The sequence below is a fragment of the Pseudophryne corroboree genome, chromosome 3 (assembly GCF_028390025.1).
Source record: "Pseudophryne corroboree isolate aPseCor3 chromosome 3, aPseCor3.hap2, whole genome shotgun sequence".
Classification (NCBI taxonomy): Eukaryota; Metazoa; Chordata; class Amphibia; order Anura; family Myobatrachidae; genus Pseudophryne; species Pseudophryne corroboree.
The window spans coordinates 84,435,391-84,459,483 of NC_086446.1; the positions used below are offsets into that span (position 1 = coordinate 84,435,391).

Consider the following 24,093-nt stretch of genomic DNA (forward strand, 5'->3'; position numbering starts at 1 on the left):
CATTGAAATCCTTGCAGTCATATCATCGTATAACAGTGTAACAGTATAACAAGGGGTGTGATCCCCCAACAACAAACAGTCAATGAAAGGTTATACAGATGTCTGAGGGGGGAAGTATGCATATTGATGTAGACTATTCAAGGGCTGAAGTAGTTATCGACAGATAGGAACAAGGGCTCGTTGGATAACAACCAACCTAACGCATCTTCCAATTTTAAGTTGAGTGGCCTGCTCCAGCGGGGGGGGCCAGCTTCCTCTATATGCGAGAGCAGGCCTCTGCCCTCACAGGGATCTCTGATGATGACCGTCTTTCCCTGGAGGTCGACGATTAGCTTGAAGGGAAAGCCCCATCGGTATCGGATGTTCCGGTCCCGTAGTGCCTATGTGAGATCACGGAGTTCTCTCCGTTTAGCTAAGGTCAGAGGGGCCAGATCTTGAAAGAACTGTAGTTTAGAAGAATTGTAGAGTACATAAGGCTTTCCACGGGTGGAGTTGAGGACCCTTTCCTTATCCTTAAACTTGAGGAAGCGGAGGACCACATCGCGAGGAGGTACGCCATCCCTAGGCTTAGAACGAAGGGCACGGTGAGCCCTCTCCAGAAGGATTTGTATAGCCCCCAGGTCCGGGATCAGGAAGGAGAAGAGGTCGTGGAGATAAGGTTCGAGGTTATCCATACTGACGGATTCCGGGATGTTGCGAATGCGTATATTGGATCTGCGTTCGCGGTTCTCAAGGTCCTGGTTTTTAGTGCGAAGCTCTGACAGTTCTGAGGCAATGTGGTCCAGATCGCGCCCCGTATCATTTAGAGCTTTTTGGAAATGGTCCTGACGGGATTCCATTTTTGAGGCTCTGGAAGCAAGGGAAGAGATGTCCGTTTTGATGGAGGCCACCGCCTTGTCCAGTTTGGACTCCAAGGAGTCCTTAAAGTCCGAAATAAGGGAGCGGAGAGCTAAGATATCATCTTTAGTGGACGGAGCGGAAGGCGGAGTGACGGAGTTATCCATTGAATCGTGAAGGGGGGAGGGGAGACCCCTAGGTTGGGTATTCTTGGTGCCCCTGGTAAAGTGTTGAGAGATATCAGCACCCCCTTGTTTAGGAGTCTTGGACGAAGATTTCTGCATGTGGATCGTACCAGTGTAGGATATTATACTATGAAATGTGATCCGTCAGAGGAGATAGGGAGTCAGATGCGAAACAAAAACAAAAAAAAAAAGAGGGGGGGGGACACCCAGGGGGGGACCGCGCTCCTCACTTTTAGGCGATCATAGCGCCGGGGACTGGCAAGGCGGGAATGTCTGCAATAAGGATTCCGCGTCCAAGGTAGTAGGGAGTCCCCTGGTCAAGGACCCCTCCGTCGTTGCGGACCGGGGGGTGTGAGTCCTGAGTAATGAAGCAGGCCAGGCAGTGGGGTCTTCAGTGCAGGTCAGGTGACAGTGGAGTCCCGCCGGGGACAAGAGTCGGAGTCACCGGGGTCAGGGCGGAGGATTCCAGCACCCGGAGTGTGATGTCCGGGGCCACTGGTGGTTCTGCAGTCCCCCGGGAGCAATCAGACCTGTTTATGGGGTCGGTGCGCGCAGAGGTAGGGACCAGCAGTTACGTCCTGGGACGGGGGGAAGCAGAGGCTGGATCGTATTATAATGTGGTGGGAGAGTGCCACTGAGGACTTATGGCAGTAGCCGCTCACTGATCCCTTTATGGCAGGGGTGGGGAACCTTTTTTCTACCAAGGGCCATTTGGATATTTATAAAATCCTTCGGGGGCCATACAAAAATTATCAACTTAAAAATGAGCCTGCCCCCAGTAGATATGCCCCCAGTCATTAGTTATGCCCCCAGTAAATATACCCCAGTCAGTTGTTATGCCCCAGTAGCTATGCTCCCAGTAAGTATGCCCCCAGTCACTTGTTATGCCCATTAGATATGCCCCGTCACTTGTTATGCCCCATTAGATATGCCACCAGTCAGTTGTTATGCCCCATTAGATATGCCCTCTAGTAGCGACACACACACACATTAAAAGAAAAACCACAATACTTACCAGCCCCGCTCCTGCTTCCGGACCGTTGCCCTCAGAACTTTGGGAGAGAAGTCATGACATCTCTCCTATAACACCGCACAGCAGCACACGTACACTGCCAAAGCCGGAGCTCAGGAGTGAGCTCCTGCCTCTGGCTGCTACTGACGGTAAGAAGCCAGGCACCCACTACTAACAAAATCTCAGCGGGCGCCCGGCTAGGTGAGCCTGGCCGGGCCGGATCAAGTGGCTCTGCGGGCCTTATACGGCCCTCGGGCCTGAGGTTCCCCACCCCTGCTTTATGGTATTGTGGCTCCCCGTTGTTCTGCAGACCCACAGCCCCCTCCGTGCGCCCCTGTATCCCAGTGTCGGCAGAGGGTCCCCTCCAAGATGGCCACCGGGCTTCACTAAGCCCCACCAATCCCCGGCAGCCCCAGCCAAGCCAGGTGCTCGTAGCAGTGAGCATGTCAGACTTGGTTTTGTCTGTGTCCCCGGAGGGGGCGCTAGTGGGTCAGTGGAGGTGGATGGGAGAAAACGAGGAGGCTGGATTATGTTTCTGCGCATGAGCGCAATGATATTTATTAGACAGATGGTTCACAAAACGGCAGCAGAAAATAACAGTAGGAAATGCAAATGTCAATTGTACAGCGTGGCAGCTGAAAGTCTATGGTAACAGAATGAATGGTGACTGATGAAATGATAACCGGTAGTGATGATAACAGATGAGTGATAACTTGGCAGAGAATATTCTGGTATGGGAACCAGAGCAGATTAAAACATGGAACCAGCAGAGATGGTGTTGTATGGCAAACCTGGTAGCAGAGGCAGGAGTCTGACTATGTCCACAGTGCAGGTGATGAGGCACTGGCAGCATGCAAGATGCATCACAGGTGGAGAGATGGAACACACCTGGAGTCAGTCTCTACTGCTAGGCTGAAGCACACAGAGATGGTGGTGAGTGTGAAGCCTGTAGATGGAAGCAGGTATTGCTGGGGCTTGTAGTTCCACGGAGCTGTGAGAAGTAACCAGGAGTACAGAGTCTTAAGTAGATAGCCAGGAACACGGAACAGCAGGTAGGTATCCAGGTACACGGAGGAAACAGGAACCAGATCCTTACACATGAGTCGCAGGAGTGACACAAAGTTCAGGATGCCTGCAGACTGATCCTGCAGCTTCATATATACCCCTTGTTACACAGTCATTGGTGGAGTGAGGAAAAGTGGGTGCGGCCAAGCACCGGATTGGCCGCCGTATGCTGACTGCTGGAGGCTGTCATGGCGGCGCCCATGTCGCGGCCTAGCGGGAACGCGGCGTGCTACACGCCCGCTATCACAGGAGCGCTCCCAGGCCCAGGATGGCGTCTGATGGCAGAGACGCGGATGACAGATGAACGCAGGGACCCAGGACGGAGTCCGCAGCGGCGGACAGATGTCACCGTGGTGAGTCGATTCCTGACAGTACCCCCCCCCCTTAAGGGTGGGCACCGAACACCCACGTGGCTTGGAAGGATGAGTGTTATGGAAGACACGGACCAACCTTGGAGCATGGACATCCAACGAATTTACCCAACTTCTCTCCTCTGGGCCATAACCGGACCAATCGACAAGGTATTGAAGACGTCCATACCGGCAACGGGAATCCAGAATCTTGCCAATCTCGAACTCCACGCCCCGCTGAGTTCGAACTTTGGGACCAACTGGAAGAGCTCTTTGGAAACGATTCAGGACTAAAGGTCTGAGGAGAGAAACATGAAAAGCATTAGGTATTCGCAGAGAAGGTGGTAACTTCAGCTTGTAGGCCACAGGGTTGATGACTCTTTCGACAGGAAAGGGACCAATGAAACGTGGTGCAAATTTCATAGACGGGACCCTAAGACGGAGGTTCCGGGTAGACAGCCAAACCTTGTCCCCAGGTTTCAGGCTAGGAACTGCACGTCTTTTGCGATCAGCAAAGTATTTATACCGGCTGGAGGCCTTTTTGAGAGAAGTGTGAATCTTCCTCCAGATTGAAGAAAACTGACTCAGGGCAGTAGTGGCAGCAGGAACATCCATGTGAGGGAGTTCTTGGAAATCTGGAACACGAGGATGTTGCCCATACACTGCGAAGAATGGAGTTGTCTCAGTAGCAGTGTGGTAGCGGAAGTTGTGGGCAAACTCGGCCCATGGGAGCAGATCAAACCAGTCATCCTGAGAAGATGAAACATACAACCTTAAAAATGTCTCTAGTTCTTGATTTACCCTCTCTGTCTGCCCATTCGTCTGAGGGTGGTAAGATGACGAGAACTTCAGTTTAACCTGCATGGCAGAACAGAGAGCCCTCCAAAACCTCGCTACAAACTGTACACCTCGGTCGGATATTATTTCTGAGGGTAGACCATGTAAGCGGAAAATCTCCCGTAGGAAGATTTGGGCGAGTTTTGGGGCAGAAGGGAGACCCTGGAGAGGAACAAAATGGGCCATCTTGGTAAATCTGTCCACTACAACCCAGATGGTATTGTATCCTTGAGAAGGAGGAAGGTCGGAGATAAAGTCCATGGACAGGTGTGACCAAGGGCGACTAGGAACAGACAATGGTTGTAACTGACCTGCTGGAGACTGACGAGGAGTCTTGTGCTGCACACACTTAGGACAGGATGCCACGAAATCCTTGATGTCAGCTTTCATCTTTGGCCACCAGTATGTCTCAGAGAGGAACTTGAAGGTTTTCAGAACACCGGGATGACCAGTGAACTTGGATTGATGGGCCCAAGACAGCAACTTGGGACGGAGTTCTGGGGAAACAAAAGTCTTACCAGGAGGAGGAGCTGGGGAGACTTGAGATGCAGCAAATACCACTGGACTCAGGATGGAATGTGGAACTGAGTCAGACGTTTCCTCTACGGATTCCATAGATCGGGATAAGGCGTCAGCTTTAACATTCTGCGAACCTGGGCGGAAATGAAGCTTAAAGTTAAAACGTGAGAAAAACATAGCCCACCTGGACTGGCGAGGATTAAGGCACTGGGCTGCCTTTAAATATAGCAGATTTTTATGATCCGTGTAGATGTTGAACGGATGTTTGGCCCCTTCCAGGAGATACCTCCATTCCTCGAGGGCCAGCTTAATCGCCAGTAGTTCTTGATCTCCAACGGAATAGTTAGCTTCTGCAGGGAGGAATTTACGAGAATAAAATCCACAGGGGTGGATTTTCCCATCAGTTCCCTTCTGGGAGAGAACAGCTCCAACTCCAACTGTAGAGGCATCCACCTCCAACTCGAACGGTCTGTTTACATCTGGCTGGGACAGAACTGGAGCAGACATAAAGGCCAGCTTGATTTTCTGGAAGGCCGCTAAAGCCTCTTCTGACCAGTTGGAATGGTCTGCCCCTTTCCGAGTTAAGTTGGTAATAGGAGCGATGAGAGTGGAGAATCCCCGAATAAATTTCCTATAGTAGTTGGCAAATCCCAGGAACCGCTGAATAGACTTGAGAGAATTTGGAATGGACCAATTGGCAATGGCTTCCAACTTTGTCGGGTCCATCTGGAGATCCGATCCGGAAATTATATATCCCAGGAAGGGTATAGAGGAAACTTCAAAGGTACACTTGGATAGTTTACCGTAGAGCCGGTTCACACGAAGACGTCGGAGGACTTCACGGACTTGTAGACGATGAGAGGGAAGATCTTGGGAGAAGATGAGGATATCATCCAGATAAACAACGAGGTATTTATACAGAACGTCACGGAAGATTTCGTTCACAAAGTGTTGGAACACTGCTGGGGCATTACTCAACCCGAATGGCATTACCAGGTACTCGTAATGACCATCTCGAGTGTTAAAAGCTGTCTTCCATTCGTCACCACTCCGGATTCTGATGAGGTTGTAGGCACCGCGGAGATCTAGCTTGGTGAAGATGCGGGCTCCTTTAACTCTGTCAAATAATTCGGTAATGAGTGGTAATGGATAACTATTTTTAATGGTAATGTCATTGAGACCCCGGTAGTCAATGCATGGACGCAGTCCTCCATCCTTCTTTTTAACAAAGAAGAAGCCTGCACCAGCGGGTGATGATGAAGGACGAATGAATCCCTTCTGTAAATTCTCCCTGATGTAGTCGCTCATCGCTTCAGTTTCGGGAACAGATAACGGGTAGGTACGCCCCCTAGGTGGCTTCTTGCCAGGAAGGAGATCGATGGGACAATCCCATTCTCTATGGGGCGGCAGGACATCCGCGGCTTTTTCACTGAAGACATCAGAGAAATCTTGATAAGCCGCAGGAAGACTTGACTGGGTTTTTACTTCAGTAGACTTAATTGGACAAACTTGGGCTAAACAGGACTGATGGCAATGTGAACCCCATGAAGTAAGTTGTAACGTTGACCAGTCAAACTGTGGATTGTGTAGCTGGAGCCAGGGCATGCCCAAAACGATCTCCTGGGTGGCTTGAGGAATGACTAAGAACTTTATTAATTCTGAGTGTAGGAACCCAACTCCCAAAACCACTGGTGCAGTTTGGTGAGAAATATTCCCCTTGGAGATTCGGCTACCATCCACGGCGGTAATGTAGACTGGATAAGAAAGTTCACATACAGGCAAGCAAAATTTATTTACCGCAGCTTGGGTGATGAAATTTCCTGCGGCTCCACAGTCCACTAATGCTGATGCAGACTGAAGCCCAACTGAAGTCTCTAAAGTCACAGGAAGGATAAGGTCTTGATTAGAAGGAGCTTGTCTAGAAGATCCCAACTTGACTCCTCCTTTACAAGTCAGGATCTGGCGTTTCCCGAACGCACTGTGCAGGAATTAATCTGGTGACCTGCAGCCGCACAATAAAGACATAGTCTCTCACGAAGTCTTCTTGACCGCTCCTCAGGAGTTAGGCGGGACCTATTTATTTGCATAGGCTCATCAGAAGGTGGAGACTGGAACTGTACGGAAGGTATCATCCTTGATCTGCGTGGCTCACTCCGAGCACGTTCATTGTTGCGTTCGCGGATGCGAGAGTCCAACTTGATGCACAAGGAAATTAAATCGGACAATTGTACAGGAAGATCGCGGGTTGCCAGTTCGTCCTTGATCCGATCAGAGAGTCCATGCCAGAAAGCTGCTACCAGGGCTTGATTGTTCCACTGAATCTCTGCGGCCAACGTCTGGAACTGGATGACATATTGTCCCATACTACGGGTACCTTGACGAAGTTGGATTAGGTCGGCAGAAGCTGATGTTGCACGACCAGGCTCGTCAAAGATCCGTCTGAAGGTTGACACGAATTCTGCATAGTTGTTAATCAGAGGGTCGGCACGTTCCCACAGAGGAGACACCCAACTCAAAGCAGATCCAGAAAGTAGAGAGATGATGTAGGCAACCTTGGATCTTGACGTGGGGAAATTATGTGACAACAATTCAAACTGGATTTCACATTGGTTGAGAAACCCGCGACATAACTTTGGGCTGCCATCATACTTGCTTGGCACGGGCAGGTGCAGACGTGACACTGGAGCTGATGCAGCCGGCATAGAGGGACTCACAGTACTGGCAGGTGCTGGAGTAACAGGAACTGTAGGAGTGTGTACACTAGGCAGGGATTGCTGTAGTGTATCTATCCGGGAGGACATCCCTTGCAGGAACTGGAACATCTGCTGCTGCGCAGCCTCTTGACCATCCAAACGGGAGACCAGATTTTGCAAGGCCTCTGACCCCACACTCCGTCCACCGTCCGAGTCCATCGATCCTGAACTTACTGTCAGACTTGGTTTTGTCTGTGTCCCCGGAGGGGGCGCTAGTGGGTCAGTGGAGGTGGATGGGAGAAAACGAGGAGGCTGGATTATGTTTCTGCGCATGAGCGCAATGATATTTATTAGACAGATGGTTCACAAAACGGCAGCAGAAAATAACAGTAGGAAATGCAAATGTCAATTGTACAGCGTGGCAGCTGAAAGTCTATGGTAACAGAATGAATGGTGACTGATGAAATGATAACCGGTAGTGATGATAACAGATGAGTGATAACTTGGCAGAGAATATTCTGGTATGGGAACCAGAGCAGATTAAAACATGGAACCAGCAGAGATGGTGTTGTATGGCAAACCTGGTAGCAGAGGCAGGAGTCTGACTATGTCCACAGTGCAGGTGATGAGGCACTGGCAGCATGCAAGCTGCATCACAGGTGGAGAGATGGAACACACCTGGAGTCAGTCTCTACTGCTAGGCTGAAGCACACAGAGATGGTGGTGAGTGTGAAGCCTGTAGATGGAAGCAGGTATTGCTGGGGCTTGTAGTTCCACGGAGCTGTGAGAAGTAACCAGGAGTACAGAGTCTTAAGTAGATAGCCAGGAACACGGAACAGCAGGTAGGTATCCAGGTACACGGAGGAAACAGGAACCAGATCCTTACACATGAGTCGCAGGAGTGACACAAAGTTCAGGATGCCTGCAGACTGATCCTGCAGCTTCATATATACCCCTTGTTACACAGTCATTGGTGGAGTGAGGAAAAGTGGGTGCGGCCAAGCACCGGATTGGCCGCCGTATGCTGACTGCTGGAGGCTGTCATGGCGGCGCCCATGCCGCGGCCTAGCGGGAACGCGGCGTGCTACACGCCCGCTATCACAGGAGCGCTCCCAGGCCCAGGATGGCGTCTGATGGCAGAGACGCGGATGACAGATGAACGCAGGGACCCAGGACGGAGTCCGCAGCGGCGGACAGATGTCACCGTGGTGAGTCGATTCCTGACAGAGCACCTGCAGGAGAAGCCCCTCCAGCTGGCCCTCCGATGGAGAGCTCCAGGGGGCAGGGGAGAGGTGTGTGCTTCCTCCCCGCGGCTCCTGAATTGTGCGTCGGTCCGGGTGTAAAGCCGTCAGTAGGCCTCCCTTCCCCGCTGCAGAGGGAAGCGGGAGGATAGCGGGCTCAGGCGGCCGGTCGCGCGGCTCACTGCGTCCCAGGCTACCAGGCGGATGGAAGAGGCGGGGGAGGGAGGTCGCGTCTGACGGCACGGCGGCCTCCGCAGCTCCGGGGTACAGCGGGCGCGGCGGCTAGCAGGGAAGCTCCGATCACGGAGCAGACTCACCCACCTAGCGGGGCACGGTTCTCCGTCCACCGGGGGGATCCCGGAGGGTCCAAACAGGGCGGCAGTATGCCGAGGAGAGACCATCCACGGCAGAGCTCTTCTCTCCAGCGGCCAGTCCGGGCCGTCTCTCAACTCAAGGCCCCGGCTTCACCTTGGGGGGAAGGCCGCAATCCGCAGGAGCACTTAAAAGTGCTCCCCGACTCCGCGGGTCCCCCCAAACAGCAGCAGCAGGATAGATGTGGCCACCTAGGGGCGTCTGGGGCCGACAGGAACCGGCTGGGAGTGTGAAAAAGTGCTTTTATTAGCTGTGCTTGCAGGAGCTGAGGAGATGCACAGCTACTGTCCACAGCAGCCAGGCCACGCCAGCAGCAGAATGTGCAGAACCTGGTTTCTGTTCCTGAGAACCTGTTTGTGCAGGTTTTCTGGATTTTCCCTGACATCCTCTAAAAAAGGTGGGGGTTTTTTGGACTTTTAAAATTTTGCGGTCCCAGAGGACTGCAGTGTACGCATAGGATAAGATTTCCTAGCCGGTGGTGCTGCGGGGGGAAGAAATGTTGACTTACCCGCAGTCGCCCTGGAAATCCACGCATCCAATGCTTCCCCAAACAGAGCCTGACCTGTGAAGGGCAGGTTCTCCACACTTTTCTTGGATTCTGCATCCACAGTCCATTGGCATAGCCAGTGTCCTATGCGTGCCGACACTGCCATGGAAGTAGCCCTTGCATTAAGCAGGCCAATGTCCTTCATGGCCTCCACCATGAAACCAGCAGAATCCTGTATGTGACATAAAAATAATTCAATGTCACTCCTATCCATAGTATCTAATTCCTCTAGTAATGTGCCTGACCACTTTACAATGGCTTTAGAAATCCACGCACTAGCACTAGTGGGCCTTAAAACCATGCCTGTAGCCGTGTACAGTAATTTGAGCTCCTTTAAGGCGGTTGAACCAGGGACAGGTAGAACCACCTTTTTAGACAACCTAGATACAGAAGCGTCAACTATAGGTGGGTTTTCCCACTTCTTCCTGTCCTCGTCAGGGAAAGGGAAAGCAATGAGAATTCTTTTAGGGATCTGGAATATTTTTCTCTGGGTTTTCCAACTGTACATTTTTGCGGGTATGTAGATAGAGTTTTAGACGAAGTAGTGGGGGCTGAATACTTCAAACCCTCCACAGATTTTCTCAAAAACGGTGTCTCTTTCTCAGTATGTGACATCCTTGTTGCAATCTGGGATATCATTCCCCTTAAAGAATCCACCCATTGAGGTTCGGATTCAGAAGGCTGAGAAAGGATATTGCAGTCCCGAGTACATGGAATAGACTCCTCAGGAGAAGATAAGTGTTCTTTAGCACAGGACACAGAGTACTTAGACATGGTAATGTGGGATATACACACTTACACAGGAAAATGTAGAAAACAGTTTCCCCCAGAGTACCTTCAGAGAGTCACAGAGTATAAGGAGCCAGCCACACAGCGCCCCTGTAGGCAGTTATTATGATAACAGCCCTGCACTAACTATCCTTAATAGGGTAATCCGTACTGATATAGACAGTGGGGGAGTGTGATAACACCCTGGTACCGCAGAGGTATTGCTGGAGTTATGTGGAGGGCAGCGCTCCCCGTCAGTGTCCTTGTTCTTATGATCTGCAGGGAGAGAATAGCAATGGTGAGTGCTGGATCTGCTCTGAGAGGAAGCCCCGCCCCCTGTAATGGCGCACGGCTTCCTGCACTTATTCTTTATACTGGCCTGATGATTTTGTGTGTGTTAACAGCGGAATTAGCTACTGTTAACTATGTGACCAGAGTAGGGTTAACGTGCTGGCTCGGGATGCCCCTCTAGGGTCTACATGTGTAATGTTGCTGAGCCTTCCAGGAGCACAGCCTTGTCAGTGCTGCACTCCAACCTTTGTGCCGCCATACTCGCCAGCGACCTAACTAGGATGCCGGCGCTGTACTCACCACTCTTCTATCCTCTGGCTCTGTTAGGGAGTGGCGGCCGTGCTGCGGAAGAGTGTGGTCGCCTCGTGGGCTTGCGATCAGCACCCTCAGTAGCTCAGTGTCCTGTCAGTGGAGTAGAGAACTATTCACTCTCCATTAAGTTGGTTCCTACTCCCCCCTTCCCCCCAAGTCCCACGAAGCAGGGAGGCTGTTGCCAGCAGTCTTCCTGTAAAATAATAAACTCTAGAAAACAATAAAACTCCCAGGAGCTCCCCTAGCTGTGACCGGCTCCTCCGGGCACATTTTCTAAACTGAGTCTGGTAGGAGGGGCATAGAGGGAGGGGCCAGCCCACACTGTTAAACTCTTAAAGTGCTAGTGGCTCCTAGTGGACCCATCTATACCCCATGGTACTAAATGGACCCTAGCATCCTCTAGGACGTAAGAGAAATAAAGATTGTAATGCAAGCAACAGAAAACCCTGTACACACCAGTATGTTAGGATTACTTGAGAAGAAAACAGAAAAGGTAACGTTATATACAAGTGCAGTTAGAAGAAACAGATAGTAGATCTAGCATAAGTCACATACAATGCAGAAATCACAATTTAACTGCAGTGGGCACTGAATTAAACTACACTGCTAAGAGAGCTGGTAGGAATTAACACTGAGTATGTCAAATACTGTGACAGAGGCAACATTGTAAAGGCCTAACAGCTATATATATGTACTACGGGATAGTACGTATATTGGGGGTAATTCCAAGTTGATCGCAGCAGGAATTTTTTTAGCAGTTGGGCAAAACCATGTGCACTGCAGGGGGGGCAGATATAACATGTGCAGAGAGGGTTAGATTTCGGTGGGTTATTTTGTTTCTGTGCAGGGTAAATACTGGCTGCTTTATTTTTACACTGCAATTTAGATTGCAGATTGAACACACCACACCCAAATCTAACTCTCTCTGCACATGTTATATCTGCCCCCCCCCCCCCCTGCATTGCACATGGTTTTGCCCAACTGCTAAAAAATTTCCTGCTGCGATCAACTTGGAATTACCCCCATTATGCATGCACATAATAATCACAATATCAAAGGTGACCTCAATTTCACCATTATAGTCCAACAGCGTAAGAGAATCCATTTTGTTTCTAGCTAGATGAGAAAGCATATTCATATGAACTTTATACAGACTAAGAGACTAGTATTAAGTCCACGTACGCACATCCGAAGTCCAGTTTAATTCCTAATAAGGAACACCCCCACACACAACTTTAAACAATGGAAACTTAGGAAATTGTATACTTTAATATTATAATCAAGGACACATGGTTAAAATCATGAGTCAGTCTCATCACGAGGATGTATTGGCTAAATATCTCTTGGTTGTCTTTGCCAATTGTCCTAATATTGCATAACACTGTACTCAAGATGCATGAAATCATATGGGAGGGTTATAAGAATGGGGCGTAACTGTATGTTATAAAAATAATTGTATTGACATGTTTCTGTGGTTGATTCATTTTGACCCAGGCGGAGAGAATGTGGTCTCTCGACCTGTATATGGGCGTGGTCCTTAAAAATAAATATTCACTTGCTTTTCTAAATCTGACTTCCATACAGTCATTTACTTAACATTAACTCAAAAAACAACATAAAAACACAAGAAAGTAGCAGCGCTAAAATGTATACACTAACGACAAAGATGGATTTGATGAAAGGGATTTACAACATTTAATAAAAATACTCTGATAAAAATAATAATAAAAATCAACACAATCACCGACAGGGCTTTTCAATCGATAATGTCCGTTCCTTTTGATAATAACTGGACAACAGTTGGTGTGGACATAGATGGTTTTAGGAGCTGATAGCACAGTCCCAATTACTTTACCGCTTTTTGCGCCGCTGGAGGAAAAAGGGTCCCTTTGGAAAATCCTTCAATTAAGGGTTGGTACCGTAGTCCTAGGTCCTCACCAGAATGCGGAGCCTTTCTTGCGGGATAGGTCTCAAATCAACCTGGAATAAAGTCCATTCACCAAATAGTTTGTTGTAGAAGTCCAGTATGGTCCGGGCATTAGTAATGTAGCACGTGGTCGATGATAGGAATAACACCTGACGCGTTTCGCTGCAGGTCCTGCAGCTTTTTCAAAGGTGATCTATCTTGTGCTAAGACAGGGTATTTATACCTATAGTGGTACTTCATTAGTCCACACCTGTTCATTCAATTCATCTTAATTAACCTTAGTTTTCATAAAAAACACATAATGTTTCATATATTTTACACTTTAGTTTAATACATTATAGACTCAGCAGGGCAAAACAACCTTTTGATATTAAAAAAGCCAAATTTTAATATTAACATTACCAAATTTACTTCCAAGTTAAGTCGGATAATGACCATGTGACCATTATTTATATATTGTTTCTTAGCAACTGTGTAGTTACTTCCGGGTCATAAATAAGCCACACTTCCCGTTTTTTAATAAATTTATAACCAGCAGTCAGTAATATCAGGTCGTATCCTAATTAGTACTCTGCTTACATAACGTTGTTGGTAGCTCCCTATTATTCAGGTCCGCCGTGTGTCTTGATTCTAAACAAGACCTACGGCGGTGTTGCTTAGCAACCGTGTGCGGTCACGTGACGCTTTCGAGTGACTCACTTCCGCCCCTCGTATCGCATGTTAGCGCTAGTAAGGACTCAGTTTCCTGTTGTGGTTTTACAATGCGGTCACGTGACTTGTCATCGTGACACACATCTTCTGTTTATTTCCGCCCGTTGGAGCGCATAGCTCTTCTGTTCTCAGTACTTTTGGTCACGTGATCGTATCTGACATCATCTTCACAGACAATATCTGACAACTGTCAGGGGCTGGTCTGATTGTGTTCCCAGTAATGACCTGGCTAAGCCAGTGGAGGGCGCAGGGAGGCAGAAGTTAGGTGGCTTGAGATATGGATAAGTCATATGCTGGAGCACTCCGGACGTTTACACAGTGAGCACAGAGAATTGGCCAGACCTGAAGCAGAGGCGCGGAGTCTAACTCACATGGGGTTTTCGCCAGTGACCCCCGCCAGGGGATATGGTCTTCGCTGCGCCTGATGGGCAGGTCGCGGCCCTCTGCTCAGGTTCCTCTGTGGAGGCTGTGAGACACTCGGGTATACAGGGATGCTTAATACCGGATTATACTGAAGTGCTTAACCATCGATGGTGAGTCCGATGGTGACATGAAAAAGTAAGTATATCGGAGATGGTGAACTCTGGAGTGCTTGGGTAGCTGAGGATATCCGGAGCCTGTGAGAGGAATCCTGGGCTGAGCACCGCAGACTGGTAACACACTGAGATGGAGATAGTGGAAGTCTCTGGCAGCAAGTAAGTAACCAGGAAAGGCAGGTACAGCAGGACACAGGTAAACGGATCTCTGGAGCAAGCTTGGAGCCTTGAGAGCGATGCTGGAGAACTTGCAGGAGAATTGACAAGTTGTTCAAGGCAATGAGGACTCTGGGAAGCATGCTTATATCCCCCCAGAAGGATGCTGATTGGTTGCTGCCGGCAGCAGCAGCAGCATGCACAGAACCAGGAAGTAATTACCTGGATACCTGGATCATGTGACTCTGGATCATGTGACTCTGGGTCATGTGACTCTGCCAGAGTCAGTGGAAATCATGCTAGTAACTACTGAAAGCACCAGTGGCTGATCTGCGGCACAGACTACACCAGCGTACCGGTAAGTGGCGTGTGCGAGCAGTGCGTGAACTGTGGTTCCTGACAGTACCCTTCCCTTTTAGGGTGGGCACCGAACACCCACGAGGCTTGGAAGGATTGTCCCTGTGGAAGGCTGAGATCAGACGAGGAGCGTGAACATCAGAGGCATTAACCCAGCTTCTCTCTTCTGGGCCATAGCCCTTCCAATCGATAAGATACTGGATATGCCCATATCTCTGTCGAGAATCCACAATTTTATTGACCTCGAACTCAACTCCTCGACGGGTGTAGACTCTGGGGGACTCAGGGGAAGATTTTTGGAAGCGGTTAAGAATGAGAGGCCGCAGCAAAGAGATGTGGAAAGAATTAGGTATTCTCAGGTAGGCTGGTAGTTTTAACTTGTATGCCACAGGATTAATCATTTGTTCCACGGAGTATGGGCCTATGAATCGAGGGGCAAACTTCATGGAAGGAACCCTTAAACGTAGATTCCGAGTGGAGAGCCAAACTTTGTCTCCAGGTTTCAGCAGAGGAACAGCTTGCCGTTTGCGATCAGCAAAGATTTTATATCGCTTGGAAGCTTTCTTGAGCGAGACATGGACATTTTTCCAAACTAGAGAGAAGTGCTTGAGTGTAGAAGATGCAGCTGGCACTTCTAAAGCTGGTAGCGCCTCGAAGTTAGGTGGACGCGGATGTTGACCGTACACAATATAGAATGGTGAATAACCCGTAGCCCTTCTCCGTTTGCCCATTGGACTGGGGGTGGTACGCTGTGGAGAAATTTAACTTCACTTGTAAGGCAGAACAAAGGGATTTCCAGAAGCGGGCTACGAATTGTACACCACGGTCAGAGACAATTTCTGTAGGAAGTCCATGAATCTTGAAAATATGCTGTATGAATATTTGGGCGAGCTTGGGAGCCGAAGGTAGACCGGTGAGTGGTATAAAGTGTGCCATCTTTGAGAATCGATCCACCACTACCCAGATGGTATTACACTCTTGGGACTTTGGGAGCTCTGAGATGAAGTCCATGGATAAGTGTGTCCATGGACGCGTAGGAATGGGCAATGGGAGTAGAGCACCTGCAGGAGCTTGGCGATGTACTTTATGTTGGGCACATGTGGAACAAGAGGCCACAAAATCTTGGACGTCTTTCCTAATTTTGGGCCACCAGTAAGAGCGACGAACAAGTTCAAGTGTCTTGAGAACCCCAGGATGACCAGAAAATGGTGAGGCATGAGCCCAGGATAATAACTTCGGCCGAAGTTCAGGCGACACATATATTTTCCCTGGAGGTGGCACAGGAGACACGTGAGTGGTGGCAAAGGCAGTGGGACTGATGATGGGACGCTGGTCATGAGGCTGAACATTTTCCTCCATGGACCGTGATAACGCATCCGCCTTTACATTCTGGGAGCCTGGACGATACAAGATCTTGAAATCAAAACGCGAGAAGAATAATGACCAGCGGGCTTGGCGAGGATTCAGGCATTGGGCCGCTTGGAGGTAGAGCAAGTTCTTGTGGTCTGTAAAAATGGTTACAGTGAATTTGGCACCCTCTAACAAGTACCTCCACTCTTCCAATGCCAACTTGATCGCTAACAACTCTTGATCGCCAATGGAGTAGTTTTTCTCTGCAGGAAGGAATTTTCGTGAGAAAAACCCGCATGGATGTTGCTTCCCATCTTCCGCGGTCTGGGACAGCACTGCGCCAATACCCACATTAGAGGCATCAACCTCAAGGGAAAAGGGCTTATCAGGGTGTGGTTGCTGGAGAATAGGTGCCGAGATGAAGGCTTGTTTTAGCAGATGGAATGAGGACAAGGCTTCTTCAGACCAGGCGGCGGGATTTGCTCCTTTTTTGGTCAGGGCTGTAATTGGAGAGATGAGCGTGGAGAATCCCCTGATAAATTTTCTGTAATAATTGGCAAAGCCAGTGAAGCGCTGGACAGCCTTTAGTGTAGTTGGTTGGGACCAACCGTTGATGGCCTCAAGTTTTTCGGGATCCATCTGTAATTTTGAGCCGGAGATAATGTACCCCAAGAAAGGTATAGAGGGTACTTCAAAGGTACACTTGGAGAGTTTACCGTACAACTTATTTGCACATAAACGGGACAGGACTTCTTTCACCTGACTGCGATGGGTTTGGAGATCTTGGGAAAATATCAGGATGTCGTCGAGATATACTACGAGGAATTTGTATAATACATCTCTGAATATATCATTCACAAACTCTTGAAAAACTGCAGGAGCGTTACTTAATCCGAAGGGCATTACAAGGTACTCATAATGCCCATCTCTGGTGTTGAAAGCTGTCTTCCATTCATCGCCCTCACAGATTCTGATTAAGTTGTATGCTCCTCTGAGATCCAATTTGGTGAAGACCTTTGCTCCCTTGACACGATCGAACAGCTCAGTTATGAGAGGAAGAGGCTAACTGTTCTTGACTGTTATGTTGTTTAAGCCTCTGTAATCAATGCAGGGACGTAGGCCTCCATCTTTCTTTTTCACAAAGAAGAAACCTGCTCCAGCGGGAGAGGAGGAAGGGCGGATGAAACCTTTTTGCAGATTTTCCTGAATGTAATCGGACATTGCTTTAGTCTCGGGTACAGAGAGTGGGTATGTGCGCCCCTTAGGAGGGGACTTTCCGGGAAGAAGGTCAATGGGGCAATCCCATTTACGATGAGGAGGTAACACATCAGCAGCCTGTTCACTGAAAACATCACAAAATTCTTCATATGCTGTGGGTAGGCCAGGCAAGGGCTTAATCTTAGTAGACCGGATAGGAGTTACTTCACTGGTGCAATGCTTCTGGCAATAATCACTCCATTCCTCTATCTGAAGTGAGGCCCAATTGATGCGAGGATTGTGGAGTCGTAACCACGGCAACCCTAGCACAATGTCGTAAGAAGATTTAGGAATGATGAGAAACTTAATGCGTTCCTGATGAAGAATTCCCACTTGGATGGTAACAGAAGCTGTCTGATGTGTGATATTACTGCCAAGAATTTTATTACCATCGACTGCAGTCAAATAGAGGTGTGGAGACAATGACGAGACTGAAATATTACTTTTTTTGACAAGGTCTGAGGTAATGAAGTTCCCTGCTGCCCCAGAGTCCGCCAGGGCAGGGACGTGATAGGAACCTGCTGGAGTCACAAGGGTAACTGGAAGTACAAAGTCAGGAGAAGGAGGAGACTTTATTAAATGGCCTAACCTGACTCCCCCGTTGCAGGTTAGGGCTTGGTGTTTTCCCGGACGCTCAGGACAGAACCCGATAAAGTGACCGGAAGCGGCACAATACAAACACAATTTCTCTTTTTGCCTCCTAGATCGTTCTTCCGGTGAGAGCCTAGATCTACCTGCTTGCTTAGGTTCTTCTGTACTAGCAGTAACTGGACGATGCAGAGGCGTGGAAGAAACTCTGGAGAAAACTTTTTCCTGCCGCTCTAGACCTCTCTCTGAGACGTAGGTCTATTTTGACACACAGGGAGATCAAATCTTCTAACTGAACTGGAAGATCACGGGTAGCCAACTCGTCCTTAATGCGCTCCGAAACTCCTAGCCAGAAAGCAGCAGTTAGTGCTTCATTGTTCCACTTTAATTCGGAAGCCAAGGTCTGGAATTGGACTACAAACGGTCCCATGGGACGGGGGCCTTGTTTAATACGGAGTATCTCTGTAGAGGTGGACGCTGCTCGACCTGGCTCGTCGAACATGCGTCTGAATGCGGAAACAAATTTGACGTAATCAGTGAGTAAAGGGTCAGACCTTTCCCACAGCGGTGATACCCAACTTAAAGCTGAATCAGTTAGCAGGGAGACAATGTAAGCTATCTTGGTCCTAGCAGAAGGGAAATTCTGTGGTTGTAGTTCAAATTGGATATCACATTGAATGAGAAATCCTCTACAGAGCTTGGGGTTGCCAGCATATTTATTAGGAGCAGGAAGCTGTAAGTGAGAGACAGACACAGAAGAATGAGCAGCTGGTGGAGTGGACACTACAGGGGCAGGTGACCTGAGTGACTGCTGGAGAACATCCAAGTGAGTGGACACTTCCTGTAGGTAGGTAGTGACTTGCTGCTGCGTGGCTTCCTGTGTCTCTATTCGTGAAATAACATCCTGAAGAGCCGCTGGGCCCACACTGTGGTCATGTGCCGAGTCCATCGGCCTTGAACAATCTGTCAGGGGCTGGTCTGATTGTGTTCCCGGTAATGACCTGGCTGAGCCAGTGGAGGGCGCAGGGAGGCAGAAGTTAGGTGGCTTGAGATATGGATAAGTCATATGCTGGAGCACTCCGGAAGTTTACACAGTGAGCACAGAGAATTGGCCAGACCTGAAGCAGAGGCGCGGAGTCTAACTCGCCAGGGCTTTTCGCCAGTGACCCCCGCCAGGGGATATGGTCTTCGCTGCGCCTGATGGGCAGGTCGCAGCCCTCTGCTCAGGTTCCTCTGTGGAGGCTGTGAGACACTCGGGTATACAGGGATGCTTAATACCGGATTATACTGAAGTGCTTAACCATCGATGGTGAGTCCGATGGTGACATGAAAAAGTAAGTATATCGGAGATGGTGAACTCTGGAGTGCTTGGGTAGCTGAGGATATCCGGAGCCTGTGAGAGGAATCCTGGGCTGAGCACCGCAGACTGGTAACACACTGAGATGGAGATAGTGGAAGTCTCTGGCAGCAAGTAAGTAACCAGGAAAGGCAGGTACAGCAGGACACAGGTAAACGGATCTCTGGAGCAAGCTTGGAGCCTTGAGAGCGATGCTGGAGAACTTGCAGGAGAATTGACAAGTTGTTCAAGGCAATGAGGACTCTGGGAAGCCTGCTTATATCCCCCCAGAAGGATGCTGATTGGTTGCTGCCGGCAGCAGCAGCAGCATGCACAGAACCAGGAAGTAATTACCTGGATATCTGGATCATGTGACTCTGGATCATGTGACTCTGCCAGAGTCAGTGGAAATCATGCTAGTAACTACTGAAAGCACCAGTGGCTGATCTGCAGCACAGAATACACCAGCGTACCGGTAAGTGGCGTGTGCGAGCAGTGCGTGAACTGTGGTTCCTGACAACAACACAATGTTGCCTAGCAGCAAAGCATTATAATGATAGTGCCTTCCAACCATGATGTAATTACATTCGTTTCTACATTGCGGAACACATGTTATTAATAGTTAATATCATATGCAGCTTATAATTCTAAAGTAGAGCTAATTCTCTTCAGTAATTTTTATTCAGAGTTCATAATAAGAGATCTCTAATATAGAAGCCATAAAAAATATGTATATGTGCACACCATTCACAGAAAATGTAATTCATATGTAAACAGCCTTAGTATAGAAGCCCCATAAACATATATGTAAATGATCCACAGTAGGTGCATCTAAAATTCACAATAATGGTACCTAAGGATTTCTACAATAAATAGTTCTTTTGCATTGACCTCACATTTATTGGAGTGAAACTATTTTTTTTAAATATATATTTATATAACCTGGGACCCACAGTTCATTTAGAGTCCATTAAAGAATAGGGGAAAGAGAACAAAGAAACCCCCAAGTTCTCATATCTCCCTCCCTCCTATATTCAAGGGGATACTATGGGTATTGGAAATATCTCAAATGACTGTATTGAGTTCTACTGACTCATTCAGTCCCTCAGGGAAAATGCTGTTCATCCTGAACATCCACGGGACTTCCTGCTTACACAGTTTTCAAAACCTATCACCCCCACGGAGTGTTCTAGGGATAAATTCTAGGCCCACCAATTTAAGGCAGGTTGGATCCCCCTGATGGCACTCACTATAATGATTAGATACACTATGTGTTTGAATTTTATTGAGAATATTTCTACGATGCTCTAGGAATCTTGTCTTAAGGGTTCGGGTGGTTCGACCTACATACTTTTTTGTACATCCGCATGTCAATAAATATATTACATAGGACGTTTCACAATTTATGAAGCTTTGAATTTCATAGAGCTTTTCATTCGGATCATCTATCTGGATTCTTTGAGTTTTATTTTGAATCTAGTTGCAGGTAATACATCTGCTTTTGCCACATTTGTAGCACCCCTTTGGAATGTTATGTGGCTTTAACCAATTGCAACCTCCTATGGCACCGCCTACAGGCTCTGTAGAAATTTTTAAATGGCTTGGTGCCAAAAGACTTTTTAGGGATTTATTTTTACGGAAGATAAAGCGTGTATTCTGTGGCAAATATAGAGACAAGTGAGTATCTTGTTTTAAGATATTATAGTTTTTAGAAATAATATTCTGAATTTCACTGTGGCAATTATTGAATGTAGAAATAAAAGCAACCTCTTCCTCTCGATTAAACCCCAGTTCCTCTGTTTTCTTATTTGATGTCAATAGTCGATTTCTTTCTATTTTCCTAACCTCTTCCAAAGCAGTACTAACAAGGGATTCCGGATACCCTCTAGTAATGAACGAATTAGACATTTTTTTAGCCTGGTTTTCAAAGGATCAAAGATCCGAACAATTCCTTCTAATACGTAAAAATTGGCTCTTCGGGATACTCTTCTTCCAGGGCATATGGTGGGCACTTCTAAAATGTAAATAGGCATCAGTGCCAACCTCCTTAGAAAAATTTGAAGTGCAGATCTTATTATTGTTAATCTCCAAGGATATATAGAGAAAAGTGATTTGTCTCGGGTGATAAGTGTGGGTGAATACCAAATTAAAAGTGTTCGAATTAAGGTGATCAACAAATACCTGTGCTGAAGTGCTGTCCCCATTCCAAATAACAAATAAATCATCTATGTAACGGCCATAGAGAACCAGGCTCGCGCCAAAGCCGCCTCCCCACACGAGCTGTTCTTCAACCTCGCCCATGTAGAGATTGGCATAGCTGGGCGCAAACCTGGTTCCCATGGCCGTTCCCATCCAGCAGAGTCCAGCAGGAATTTCTGGTGTTTTTCAGTCAAGTCACCATCTTTCTTTAGTCTTTTGGCCAATGTACTGACCCCCAATTCATGAGGGATATTAGTATATAAACTTTGTACATCGAGTGTGAGGAAAGCATATGTCTCCCTCCACTCAATGTCTCCAATCAAATTGAGAAAATGTGTTGTGTCTTTAATATGTGACTTAAGTGTAGGAACTCGTGACTGTAAAAAAGAATCAACATATTGTGACAAATTAGAGGTGAGGGAGTTAATGCCTGAAATAATAGGGCGACCAGGGGGTGTAGTGAGGGACTTGTGGATTTTTGGAAGGTGATAATAAATAGGGACTGTGGGGTGTGCACACAAAAGAAAGTGATATTCATCCTTGGAGATGATAATATCATCTAGTGCCCTGGTGAGTAGATCCCAAATTGCCACCAAAAAGCCAGCTGTAGGGTCCTTGTGTAGTGTTCTATAGAAAGTAATATCACTCAACTGTCTTAAGAGCTTTCACATAGTCAGCTTTGTCTTGTATAACTAACCCTCCCCCCTTGTCAGCCTGTTTAATGATGATGGAACTATCTTTCATTAATTTATGTACTGCTCGTTTTTCCCATTTGTTGAGGTTATTACGTTTCTTAGACATTTTTAAAGTATTGGAGCAGAGACTTTTAAAGTCATCTAATGTGGTTTTGTAAAAACTATCAATGCTTGATCCCTTTGATTTTATAGGGTAAAATTCTTATATATTCTTAAATTTGTTCTGTCTCGTATTGATATCAAATATTTTTATTGTTTCTGTTGTATTAGTAGGGTTTTCTTCTAGAAGGTCAGTTAATGCTTCTAAGGCTACTGTGTCTTCTGTGTAAAGAACTATTGGATAGGAATCATCCTTGTTTTTTATGAGAGCTTGTTTTGCTAAATATTTTTTTCTGCAGTGTGTCCTGACAAAACGGTTTAATTCAACAAAAAGATTAAAAATATTGGGGGAAGCAGTGGAGGAGAATTTTTAAACCTTTATTTAATACTTGTATTTCATTTTCAGTTAATTTCTTAGAAGACAAGTTAAATACGGTTTGGGGCTGTGTTTTTTTCCTCAGAGCTTTTAATTTCTTGAGTGCTTCCTTTCTACCTACTCTCCTTCCCCTTCGCTGACATTTCTCCTTCTTTTTGATGATTCTCCCTGCCACTCTTTGTCTCTGTACTGGATTCCCTTTCTGCCCTGTTCTAAAAAAAAAGGGAATCGTGTTGAGATGAATTTTCCACAAGGGATTTTGGTCTAGCTCCTAATTCTCTAATTGGTGTCCTATGTTCTCTTATTGGTGTCCTAATTTCTTCACCTTCAGAGGGTTTTCTTCTCATCGGGTACTTTGAAAATGGCCCATATGTCTGTTGCACCTGTCTCGTCCTATTTCGTTATATAAATCTGGGGGTCTCCTGCTGCTTATTCCTATAAGGGGCTCTATGTTGGTATATATTACTTTCTGTTTCAGGATGGTATTTCTGAGGTCTTGGATCCCTCTGTTGTCTGTATGATCTAACACAATCAGATTGATAATCTTCTACATCACGTTGGAACTTTTTACATTTAGTTTCAATTATAGATTTTTCAAATTTTGTGAACCTTTCTGTAGTGGCTTCGTCTCTTTAAATTCATTACTATGACTATGGAGCTCTAATTTGATCTTAAGAGCTTCAATTTCTGTTTCTATATTTCTATTTTTTTGTGTCCTATATTCAATTACAAGTTCCATAAGGCTATAGGAACATTTATCCAATAGTGAATTCCACCTCTCTTGATACTCCTCGTTGTCTTGAAAAATGGCGGGTTTAGAAAGCCTTAGGCCTCTGGGGATAATTTTTTTGTCTATATATTTTTGCATGTTAACAGTATCCAACCAGTGCCTAATTTCAGATTTTAATAAATCCTCCAGTTTCAAACACTCCTCTCTTAATTGGCCTTCATGATTAGTAGTTTTATTATCAATGGGTTTATCCCATCTAGAGAAATATGACTGCCTCCTGCTGAGTCTATCTGTAAAATTAGAAAAGCAACCCATGCTGCCCAAACCAAAACTAAGTGCGAATGCAAGAAAAAATGACCAAGGTAGGTACTTAGGCACAGACCGGGTCACTGTTCTAATGCTGCTGCTAAAACACAGGATTAGTCAGTCCTGTAAACCATAGAACATAAAAACACAAGAAAGTAGCAGCGCTAACATGTATACACTACCGACAAAGATGGATTGGATGAAAGGGATTTACAACATTTAATAAAAATACTCTAATAAAAATAATAATAAAAATCAACACAATCACCGACAGGGCTTTTCAATCGATAATGTCCGTTCCTTTTGATAATAACTGGACAACAGTTGGTGTGGACATAGATGGTTTTAGGAGCTGATAGCACAGTCCCAATTACTTTACCGCTTTTTGTGCCGCTGGAGGAGAAAGGGTCCCTTTGGAAAATCCTTCAATTAAGGGTTGGT

At 47.0% G+C, this 24,093-nt stretch overlaps 1 protein-coding gene across 1 annotated transcript in view; it reads right to left on the bottom strand.

The window, feature by feature from the left end:
- The window catches only part of LOC135057187 (uncharacterized), an 826,406-nt gene that overhangs the window by 54,494 nt on the left and 747,819 nt on the right, over positions 1-24,093 (bottom strand). The window contains 6 exon segments of the mRNA XM_063963085.1: positions 395-961; positions 12,050-12,145; positions 14,799-15,465; positions 15,800-16,221; positions 16,414-16,566; positions 17,134-17,718. Of these exon segments, the coding sequence (XP_063819155.1) occupies positions 395-961; positions 12,050-12,145; positions 14,799-15,465; positions 15,800-16,221; positions 16,414-16,566; positions 17,134-17,718 (2,490 nt within the window).